The 12,036-nt window shown below is 40.6% G+C and overlaps 1 protein-coding gene across 14 annotated transcripts in view; it reads left to right on the top strand.

Annotated features, from left to right (window-relative positions):
- PPP2R2C (protein phosphatase 2 regulatory subunit Bgamma) overlaps positions 1 to 11,701 on the top strand; it is a 193,354-nt gene extending 181,653 nt beyond the window's left edge. For all 14 annotated transcript variants that reach the window (XM_051798369.1, XM_051798374.1, XM_051798363.1 and 11 more), the window contains one exon: positions 8,824 to 11,701. In XM_051798369.1, coding sequence (XP_051654329.1) covers positions 8,824 to 9,115 — 292 coding nt within the window. In that variant the 3' untranslated portion in view covers positions 9,116 to 11,701. The remainder of the gene's footprint in view (positions 1 to 8,823) is intronic.
- Positions 11,702 to 12,036: the final 335 nt, after the last annotated feature.

The raw sequence follows: 12,036 nt of genomic DNA, 5'->3' as shown, positions 1-12,036 counted from the left end.
CAGGTTGATAAAAGATGTTTGAATATTTGTGCAGTTGTGTTCTGACCTCCTTAGACATGATGTATGCCTTAATACCCTTGGCTCATGCCTTAGGGGAAGAAATCTTCAAATTATGTCCATTTTCACCAAAATCATAACTAGGCTGCAGAAGTTAAAAAGAATTATGCCAACTTTCACAACCCCACCAACACACTAAGGAAACTTGTGTGATCCTGTATTTGCACATGAGCTGCCTCAGAATTGAGTTCATTTACTGGAAACAGAGAGTGAGGAAAGGCAGTCACAGGCACCTACTAATTCTCTGCAAACTGCTGCCAAATGGCACTTCTGATACCTCCCTCCATCAGAGCAGCCTCTTTCCTTATGCACTGAAGGAGAGATCTGTGCTTTTATCTTGGACATAATATCTTGTTGAATATTTTAATGAGAAATACGGTCACAAGTCAGCAAGTGTGAGTGAGGGTGGAATGGGCTAATGCCATAATATTAGCAAATGGTAACAGTAGTTTGTGGAGTAGGAATATTGTGCAGGAATAGCTAGCTGAGAGGACTGGGTTAATAAAAATGGATAAAATCCAAGAGTATAAATGAAAGGTGAGGATTTTAGTTAAAAAAGAACACAAGCCTTCATCTTATCAGTTGGAAACAACTCCCAGGGACATTCATATATGCTAGGTGACTGTGGAAGGGATTAGCAGTCTACAAAATGCATGTGAAAGAGAGCACAGGAGCCAGTGCTGAATGACACACAGTGGCTCCTGGTTCAGCAGAGCTAGGAGCCAAGAGGCAGAAGTTTGGCACTGGGCCTGGAGCTGCTCCTTCAGCTCACTTAGCCTCTCATTTGGGAAAAACAGTCTGTCTCATTGTATTGAAGCAGGCCTGCCCCCTCTGGACTGGGCAAGGACTATGAAACAGAGTGTGGGGCAGCTGTGAAAAAAAGCAAATATGATACTTGAATGGGCAAGACTGGGATATCCAGCAGAGAAAGAAGTAGTGGTGACATTATGTTGGGCTCTTATTCAAAGACCTTTGGACTGCATTTACACATTTCCTGTCCCTTGTCTCCAAGGTGGATGAAATAATTGAGCAAATGGACAGCTGGTCCAAAGAGAGGAGAGGCCAGGACTTTGGTTTTTATCAGCTTAGCAAAAGAGAAGCCAAGATTATACTTGCTTCTAGTAAGTATATCAGGGAGGTATACATAGGGAGGAAGGAGGATCTAGCTAAGAAAAATGAGAATGACAATGACAGAACAGCAAATAGGTTTTGAGTGTCAAGAGGGTAATTATAACCTGGAAATTAGAGGTAGTTCATACCTGTCCAAAAGTGACAGTGTGGAGCTGTCTTCCCATCCTGAGTGGTGGAGATATGAGAAAGCCAATGGTTTTGATGATGGTGCTCAGGAAATTTGTGAAAGCAGTTATACGTGACTTTGGTTAAAATTACAAGTGTCTGAGCTTGGAAGTACAGAACAAGGTCTCTTCCAGTCCTGTGTTCCATGAACGCAGATAAAGTGTTATGCCATACACTGAAAAAGGGATATCTTTAGACTACTCTCTTTTGCTCAATTCCTGTGCCTGCCCAATGGAAAGATTCTGTCTTTGTTAAGAAATAAAACTTTTACCTTGTATCATTTATTATGCAAATGAAAAAATATTATTCCATTATCTCTGTTGTCTGCATGCCAGACTAATGTGTTTTCTGACATTGAGTTCCCCCTGTGATACAAAATGCTGGCCATTTAAAATTACCAAGGTGGACCACACTGAGCAAACTACTTCCCAAATTGCTCTCACTACAACTTCAGCACCAGCTGTTGTGAAAATGGCTTTGGTATGGTCAGGAAGTGGGAATGATTCACAGAAGTTTTAGAGGAAGAGCCACGTTTTGAGGCTTTTCTCTGAAACTCCCAAACCCATGCATGAATGGATGTTTAGCAGAGGGTTTTTTCAGTAGCCTGGTTACTGCATGAGTTTGGTCCTACTAGAAATACAAAATTTAAAGCATTTCTTGGAAATACAGATAGTGTTGATCCCTGCCTAAATCTGGCACAGAACAACAGTGCAATCAAATCATGTAGATACTGTGAAACTTTGACAGAGACCCAGGACTTTTCAGGTCTTTTCAAACCATTTTGCTTATCCTTGATGGGAATTCTGAGTGCATTGTATAGGATGGACAGCCACTGGTTCCCAGGCCCAGTCTTTCTCCTCTGGTCAAATGAAGTGCTGCCATCCTCATTACTGCAGTAAGACCACTCTCTGGATAGTTGCCTGGTAATAATAGAATTCTTATTCAATATCAGGATTTAAAGTGAGCTTAATATTTTCATTCCTACTTGACAGATCAGAAAGATCAATGCAGAAAGTAATTATTAAGTGGGAACATTAGGTTGTGAGGGCTTCATTTATTCTACTGCCTGGACACTGAGGCATTATTAGTCATGCACAATTACCAAATCCGTCACTAAACACAATGTGCTGCCCTTGATTATAAGAAACTCTTGAGTACTGAAGCTGGCAACATTTGACAAAAGATAAGGGTTCCCTTTAATTTAGTTGTTTCTTTTTAAGAGTCAAATATATCAGAACTGATGTCCATCTTTTGATGAACATGCACTCTTCTGAGCTCCTTGCTTCTGTGTATGACAAGTGTTGTATTACTACATGCTACAAGGATAATTTCTTCTTGGTGGATCATCATTTAAATAATATTTAGGTACCAGTACCTCTTAAAGGACAGTTCATTTGAATACTAAGGTCACTTAATTTGATCCTTTTGGTATGTATTTTTTTAAAAAGGGCTGCTGCTAAAGATAAGCAATATGTAGTACCAGTGGTACTTTTAAGAGATGCTGCAGTATTTATATTATTAATCCATCTACATAACAGCAATAACTGCAGTTATTATTCTTATAAACATGTTATTTTTATCTTTAAAGCTACAGCAACAACTTAAAGTGACAGGATTGTTCAGGTAAAAATGAAAGCGTGTTTATTATTTCGGTGAAAATACTTTTTATTCATTTTTGTCATTACTAAGGAGTTAATCTAGGCTATGATAGAACCTGGTGGTGAGGCCGTTCTCAAAAAAAATCAACATACATGAGCTCTGATTAGAACGTGATTGATGCTCAGTTACTCCAATGAACAGGAACTAATACAATCAGACAGAGCCGATCTCATTTGCTGAAGGGCACATTAATCACTGGGTACTTTGGCTACAACGGTGGTCAGGGGAGGGAGCCAAGCAGGGGTCGTACACTAATTCAACCAGATGAGCACATATTATCTGTAGTTGAGTATATTACACTAAAATCATGCTATCTTTGTTGTATATACCATTACATGATTATGTAGAATATGTGAGCTCTATTTATACAGCAGTTTAATTTATGTTTTCCATTCACGTCTAAAGCCAAGTCTTTTAATAACGACCCCCAAGACACTGTTTTCTTCCCACTGTCAACAGTTTTCAGTTTTACCTTAAAAATTAGCTCCCTTTTGTAGCTGTTTGCGAGGTAAAGAAACCAGTAAAGGCAAAAAAATAGTAATTCTACATGGTAGTAAGTAAATACCTTAGTTACTATTATATTTTTTTTAAGATTTCAAATGAATGGGTGTATGGGACCCTTCCAGGCAGACTTCTGAATACCGTCATGAGAAGTGATATGCTGTAAGCAAATGAGTGAAGTCACATACAACTGTTCAGTCAGTCCTTTCCTACTGAACTGTCATTCATTCCCCTGAATATCCGTCAGCCTTCACTCTAATCAGGCAGAATTGGCAGATCCCATTGGATGAGTTTTTGAAAGTCTATTCCTGTCTGGCAGCACATGCTGGAGAGCTAGAAGACATCATTTTGTTCTCAAGGCTCAGCAAGTCAAATATTAACTTGGAAGTACCTGGGGATCCCTTATTCTTATTCCCAGTCTTATGCTAGCCAGCTGTACCAGAGTGCCACAACCCTGAATCTGGTGTCTCGAGTTTTTCCATCTGCATACTCCCCAGGAGGTTTAAATAAGTTCCTTCTTTGTGATGGGGAGTCAGTGGCTTCACACAGCACAGCATAAAGGAAAATTCCCCAATATGTCAGCAGGTCCTGATTGCTTAGAACAGTGCTTCCTCCTTTCCCTTTGTTATAATAAATATTATTTTTTATTTCTGTGAAGAATGTTTTTGAAGAGTTTTCCTGCAACCAATCTGTTTTTCTTGTTAGGTCAGCTTGTTGTGAAACCAGATACAGTGGACCTTGCATGTCAATCCTAGGAGGTTGCAGATGTGCTGTTCTGCACTGGTACACATGGTAGTGAAATCTTGCAAATTTAGGGGCTAAAAATATAATTGGGAGACAGTTTCAGGTCAAAGAAATGGTCCCTTTTCATGCTGGATGCTTTGAGGGACTCTTTTGCTGCTCTGAGTCTCCTCCCCTCACACCTGCTTGAAGTCCAAGCCTTGCCTCTCCTGCAGTGAGGGGCAGGTTAGCTGGACTCTTCTAGATTTGCTGTCATCCTTAAGCCTGGTGTGTGCTGGTCCTTGAAGCCCTGCCCAGCCTTAGTCCTATCACACCCTCCCTCCATGGTCTCTTGGACAAGAGTGAAGAAGGGGCACTATGACAGGAGCTGAATTTCTCCAGCCAGTAAAAATGTGTGTAGAATAAAAATTTCTATGCATCTAGAAAGACTAATCTGGAGCCCAAAAGTTGTTATCAAAGAGTCTTTAAAAAAAAAAAAAGCTAAACAAGAAAACTAACACAAAACAAGGTGAAACAAGTAATGGTTTGGTTTTTAAGCAAGCCTTAATTCCAGCTGATGTCCCCAGAGCTTCAGGACAAACCCTGACAATCCAGCTGAATAGAGCAGTTTTGACAAAGACTGTTGTTTGCAAGGATGGCTGCAACATGGATGACATTTAAGAGGTTGGCTTGAAGTATGGGAATAACAGATCTGAGAAAGACAGAGCTGTGCCAATTTTTAGTGACTGGCATGTTTGATGAAATCTTGTTGCCTAAAAAATACTGTGGAAGATCTCATTATAGTGTAGTACAAATGATACTGATTGTCTTCTCAAATCCTTTGCTCCAGACAATTTTACAGATTAAAAATTGACTTCTAGAAGAAACAACCTTACCTGAATTTTTGCTGGCTACCAGATCAGCATGGCACAGGGTGAAGAAGCCTGAACTGAATGGGAGCTGTACAGTTAATATTCTGCTAATTTTGAAACTACCTCTCCAGCCCAAATGGGCTTTAGGTCCTGGAGATTTGCTGAAAGCTCATCAAAGTCTGTGTTGTTATTGCCCAGCTGAAAAGCAGATTGCACACCTGGTTGTATGCAAAGCTCTTTCTTACAGCTCTTGTCAAGAATAAAAATTCCTGCAGAATAGACAACCCACAATGCTTTTTTCCCTGCATCCCATGGTAAGCTGGTAGATGACCAGCCTAGACCTGTGATCTCCCAGCATCCTGACATCTGTGGTGTCACAACCTGCACTACCAAATTCTTGTGGGATTCAGGGGCACAAGAACCAGTCATTTGTATGTGATGAGAGAGGAAACACACCCACCAGCTATTTCTCCAGCCTTTAGCCCAGATCGCCATGAAAGGGTGAGCAGTGAGACTTCCAGAAGTAAAACAGAGATGTGAGAGGGCAGAAAAGTCAGAGTGCACTGGAGCATGATCTGTGTCTGAAGTCTGTGTGTGTCTGAGATGATGGTACTCTGAGCAGGTAACTGAGCAGGCTTACAGAACTTGTAAGCCTGCTTTCTAAGTAAAATTAAAAGTAGTTAGGCAGAGCTTTTCAGGGCTGCTCCCTTACACACCTGTGAAGTGATGTGGGGTTTTTTGAGTGAGGGGCTTGCTTTGGTTTCTTGGACCAGCCTCTCTTGCAAGGGTTTTGTGCAAACCTTTGTCATTAAACTGCAGTGCAGAGCAGAATCTGGAAATACAGAACAGACTCTTCCTATGTTGAGCTACAATTTATATTCTAATATTTATAAAAAAAATCTCCATGCCGCATTATTGTGCATTGTATTTTCTTGAATGAGAATAAATTGCAGGCTTACATCTAGTTCTCACTCTCTTTTATTGTTATTTTAAGCAGCAGGTAAGGTTATAATCCATCTGTGTTTGTGACCTTGAACAAGAATGGGCACTTTCTCATTTACATAATGCTGTTTTTTACTGAGCCATTAAACTGCAGAAAAACAGGGCCAGCATGAAAAGTAGTCATCTACATATGTTAAAAAAATAACTGCAGTAAATCCAACTGAAAAAAGCAGCTTTTTAAAAACATGTGAGAGTTCAAGAAATTAAAAAGCAAATGGACTGTAAAAGCAGTTTTACTGCAAGTAAAACCTCCTAAAAATAAGCCCCTTAACAAACATCTCTCTCTGCATTTGGTGCACTGGTACTCTGCCAGCATGAAAACTGTTTCCCTGACAGTTCCTGCATTCATCAGGAGGGGTGCTCCTCATCCCCCTGGGAGCCACAGCTCTGCAGCCTGTGGCACAAGGGTGCCCCAGCACTATGAACCTGTTTCAAAATTTTGCCTAGGGGAAAATATACAGCTGGGCTGTTTGCATCACAAATGGTGTATGTGAGTGCTGAGATATGAAATAACCATTACAGTGGGAGCTGTAATGACAAGACACGGTGATTTGGAAGGAGTGAAACATTTGATTTACTGCTGTTGATTCAATTTCTGAAATAGGCACTAATCTTGATCAATAGGCTTTCTGCAGCTTCTGGGATACATTTTATCAATCTGTCACGCTGACTCTTGTTTTTTAGCCTGTGAGATTCACTTACGCCTTGCTAAGCAGGATTGTGCCAGGCCATTGTGGGTGGGGAAGGTAAGGGAAACCTTTCTGCAGGCAACCGTGGGGTGAGTAGTACTCCAGGAGAGTAGTGAGGAGCTCCCTGCCAGGGCTGGATGCTGCTGTGTATGGACAAGTGTCTCTGCATCCCCAGTCTCAGCAGCAGAGCAGCTGACACTGTGCTGCCTGCAGACCTCAGGAGAACAGCCCCTCTCCACAGGACCAAGGCTGTAGGTGAGCTGTTGTTGAGGGCAGCGTGTGCTGGGTCTCTGTGCTACCCCATCTAATTTGCAGCAGTTTCCTTTGGTGCTTCAGCAGCTGCACAAAGCTCAGTGTGGTATCAGCTGTCATCAAACTCCAGTGTGCCATGACCAAATGTGGAAGCAGGCTGGAGCTGGCAGCTCTGCTAGTGATTCACAGCATCCACACCCAGCTCACCTGCTCTCGTTACCCTGCAGTGCTCTGAGCTGCTGTCAGTCACCAGCTGCAGTGCAGGAGCAGTGAGATGCACAGCTCACATTTGTGACTTTCCCTGTGTATTACTCATTTGTATTACAGTCACTCCTAATGGCCCCAAATGAGATCAAGGCAGCACTGGCTCGAGGCTGTGCTCACAGAGTAAGACAGCTCCTGAATCCAGGAGTGTATAATCTAATCAGCCAATGAGTGTCTGTGTGGTGGAGAGTGTGGTTTATGCCTTTAAATTCTCCCATATTCTCCCATGTGCCATGGTTCCCTGGCTAGTCTGCTACTCCATACAGATTCCCTCCAACAGCAAAGTGCTAAAGCAGCTGTCATTTGAGATGGAGGTTAGTTTATTAAAGCAAAGCATGTGAAATATGTTCTGTTGGACTCAACTAGAAAGGCAAATAATTCCTGATTACCTGAGTCTTAAAACTGTACAGCTTTTCCTGTGGAGACCTGAACATTTGGGGTAGTTTCCCTCTTTCAGAAAGGAAATTCAGAAGAAAAACATCCTATTTGGGGCTGAGACAGAAGAGTAGAGCATGGCCCTGGCTTCTCATATGGAAAAAGTTCACAGGGGATGAGCTTTTGAACAAGGCTCTGAAACCCATGATTATGCTAATCCAATAACCTGAGGGCCGTGGATGAAATCCTGAATTCATTAAAGTTAGTGACAAAATATCCTCCCCTAGGGACTAGGGGAATGAAGCAACTGGCAATCCATTATTTCAAACTACAAGCTGATTAATGGGGTAATTTTTATACAGATCGAGGTATGTTTTCTGTCTCTTTTTCCCAGACCCAGAAATATATCCTGACTTGATGTTTCATTCAAACTTCATACAAGAGATGACAGAATCCTGTTTATTAATGTGTTTATTTCTATGAAGCATTGTAGATAAAAATCTTAATGGTGTCTGGACTTGCAAGGTCTGTGGCTTCAGAAAGGAAAAGGGTTTATTCTGGAAAGAATTTGGTATGATTTTTCAGAACCTTACAAAACACCTTTCTTCAAAATATTTGTTAAAGTATATAGTTATGTACTAAATCTTACTGTTGTATGAAAAGGTTTGAAATACTTGGAAAAATTTTTTAAACTGCTTCTGGAATCACAGTAAAACTGAGCTGTCATTGAAGGTAAAAGCTCTGGAGAAAGAAAAAAACCTGAAGTTTATGATCCTTAAGTGCTCATAAAAAGCTGGAGAGTAGTTAAAAATAGCATAAATAAAAGCATATTGCTTTTACTATCTTGTGAAGTCAGTCTCTTGATGTCAGGGTCCTTACATTTTGTGCATGCTTCAGGATGCATGTTTTGGGGTAACTGTAACTGTAATAAATTGAAAGAGGAAGACATTGGTAGAAGAAAACCATTTTGGGACATACTGAGGAACTTCCCTTTTTATTATTCTTTCCCATCTGAAACCAGAAAACAACTTAGCTTAAGGCTAAACTCAGCTATCCTGATCCAGTCACGTTAGCAGGCTTCCCACCAGCTGCTGTTTAACTGTCTTTGTTTTCACTCTCTTTCTTTCTCTCTCCAGTGTGATAATGACAGGTGCTTATAACAACTTTTTTCGAATGTTTGACCGAAATACAAAGCGGGATGTTACCTTGGAGGCCTCCCGAGAGAGCAGCAAACCACGAGCTATTCTTAAGCCCCGGAGAGTGTGCGTTGGAGGCAAACGGAGGAAAGATGACATCAGTGTTGATAGTTTGGACTTTACTAAGAAGATCTTGCACACAGCATGGCACCCAACTGAGAACATCATTGCTATAGCAGCGACAAACAATCTGTACATATTTCAGGATAAAGTGAACTCAGAAATGCACTAGATTTATCAATATCCCTCTATATTTACAAACCAGCCTTTTGAGAGTTGTAGAAGGATGTGATCTTCACAAAAATTGTGGCTTCTGTGGTGGGATTTCTAGGTTGCATCCTTTCATCCCTCAGCCTGTATCTTTATTGGTGGCAAGCCAACTATTTTCCATCACTGCAACAGTATGAGTAAAAGGCACGGCTGCAAATCCAGTACTATGGTCTGTATCGATCCCTCTAAACAAACTGGGATATTTATTCACTTTGGGAACGTTCCTGAGGAGAGCTGAGGCTCCTCAACTCCCGTCCATCCTTTCAAGGGTCTCAGTGGTTTGCAGGACTGTGCTGTTCTGGTGCCCTGCCTGCTTTTGCAGCCACAGCATTTACCACATTGTTAGAGCTTTTTGCCTTGATCTCTTGATTGGTTTTTTTTTTTCAGTACTGTTTTCCTGTCTGTCAAATAAGCTGAGCCTGTTTGAGAGAATGAATAGCCACATCCCTTTCGAGCATGTGGCACATTGGAGGGGCCTCATGACAGTTATAGCTGGAAGCAGAATCCCTGCTGGTGAAAAGCTGCCCCATCTCACCCATCCCATTCCCTTCTTTACAATGCCCTCTTATTTATTTATTTATCACGTTACTTTGTGCTTCACCTTCCCAAGTGAGTAAGTTACAGACTGGTATAGTTACTCAGCCAGTTTATGTTAGGAAGTTTATTCTCCATAGATCTCTTTGCTCTGTTTAAAACAGTAAGTAGTGTCTTAATTGTGTGGAGGACTGTTAAAAAACTTGGCATTGCCACTCCAGAGGGACCGCCTGGTCAGACAGAGCCTGGCAGTTAACACATAAACCCATCCTACCATTTGGGGGTTGGAGTTCTGGAAACCTTGGCTAGAAGTGCTATGAAGGCAACAACCACCTTGAGTGGGAACAAAGTTACATCACTGTAACTGGGTAAAGTCCCTTATTTGTTGATTGCAGAATGGTTATGTTAATCCTGGCCTTTGGGGGTTACAGGCAGTGCCTGGTATCTGTTAACTGTGAAAAGAATGATACTGTGAGAGGCAACACTGCTCGGTGAATTTTAATGCTTTTAAATGAGTCCACTGTTGGGAGACAAAATTATTCCTGGAGAAACATGAAAAATCAAAAATCCAAACCAAACAAAACCCTCTCCCATATAAATACTGTTAGATCTATCTCAGTTATAAAATGATTAGTGATGTAAGTGGAAAAGGAAAGTACACACAATGTAGTGCATGCATGAATGATACAGGGATGGCGCAGTGGGCTGGAAGCCCTTCTAATACAGGAAAAGAAAGTTCTGCTGCACCCCCAATAGCTCTGGCAGAAAATTCAGGATCCCAAAGGATTTCTACTCAAACCGTGAATAAAAGAGCACAACTCACATGGCCTGTTAATCTGCCCATATTAAAACTCCTCAGAAAAAAAAAAAAGTCTTTAAGCCATTATGCACTGATTTCTTGGTAAGTGGAGAATGTACTGATGAAGGGATCTGCATGCTTTTATATTTCAGTTTGGGGGGAAGGGTGGGTGAAAATCCACTTACAAGAAATAAAAAACCAAACTCTACAGCTTTTATATGACATCTCAACACAACACCTGAAATCTGTCTGTTTGAAGTTTTCTACATCAATGCTGTATATTTTGTGTGTAGAAGCACAAACGCATGTGCACCAGTTTCCAGCCACACTAAACACATATGGTATGAAATGTGTAGGGTAATTCTGAAGGGAACAAAGAATGTTTGTTTATAAAATACTGTGTGCTGTAGTGGGCATGGACAGTATATGTACATACTTATTCTAATGAAATTTAACAAAATTGCCTTTTCCTTTTTTTTTTTCCTTGTAAAAAGGTTTAAGAATGTGGTAAATTGTATAGAGAACTTGTTAATGCCAAACTACTGCTTCAAGGGTGTCATACAATTTCTTTGACTTTTGGCCCCCTCCATTAACCTTTGCAGCTCAAAAAGAAAAAAAAAATTGCTGTCAGCTCATATTGGCATTTACAGCTAGAGATACTGTAAAACATATATTTAGCTTTTAACAGTCTGAAGTAAGAGTCTATAGATAACTTATTATAAAGCAGATCTTAATGCAACGATTTTTTGTTTTTCATTTGAAGTACCTTACTCTGTTACAGCTTTGGGTACCAAAAAGAACATGTTAAAATTAAATAAAGAAATATATCTTTGGAGCTTTATAAAACTAATTAAATACCCAACCAAAATACCATTAAGTGATTATAGAGGAAATAAATAGAAACCTTTCAAAGACCAGTATTCCGTTCCTGTCTTTGACATCACTGCTACAGATCGGTTTCCTGGTTTCTTGAATGTATGGAGAGTTAACATCGTCATTGTGAACGTTTCCAACTTCCTTTCTCTTTTTAGTTTGAGCTTTCAGTGGCGTAGAGTAAGTGATGGTAAAGTTGGTAAATCTGATTGTTTTGAAAGCTGTTGTTCATGGCTGCATTTTTTGTGTTGCACAAATTAGCTAATTGTTGTTGAATAAAAATATAAATATGTTAATACCAGCTTTTTCAATAAAACTACAACCAAAAAAAAGGCATAAATAGATGACTTCAAGGCACAGCTTATTTTTAAGCTAGGCAAGAAAGAGTTGTTTAGCTCCTTTTATGAAGAAGGAAGAGTTGGGGATCGGCACTTAGAGGACAAGCTACTATGGGAACCTCAAGTGTTGTGGCAGGTAGAGAAGTAAACACAGTTCCAGGAGTTGGATCAGGGGTGTAGTGTGATGGAGAGTGTGCACAGCTGGAGATACACTCTGGGCTCAGTCCTTGGGCCAGCTGCTTCTTCTGCTCATAGCCCAAGCTAGAGTTTAGGAGACTTGAGTCTCAGTCTCCTACAGATGGAATAAGACACGTGTGCAATGTGGATTGACACACAAAA

The sequence above is a fragment of the Manacus candei genome, unplaced genomic scaffold (assembly GCF_025592945.1).
Source record: "Manacus candei isolate 608988 ecotype Guabito, Panama unplaced genomic scaffold, ASM2559294v1 h1tg000048l, whole genome shotgun sequence".
In the NCBI taxonomy this organism is placed as follows: Eukaryota; Metazoa; Chordata; class Aves; order Passeriformes; family Pipridae; genus Manacus; species Manacus candei.
Note: the sequence above shows the minus strand (reverse complement) of the source record. Positions and strands in the feature narration are given on the sequence as shown.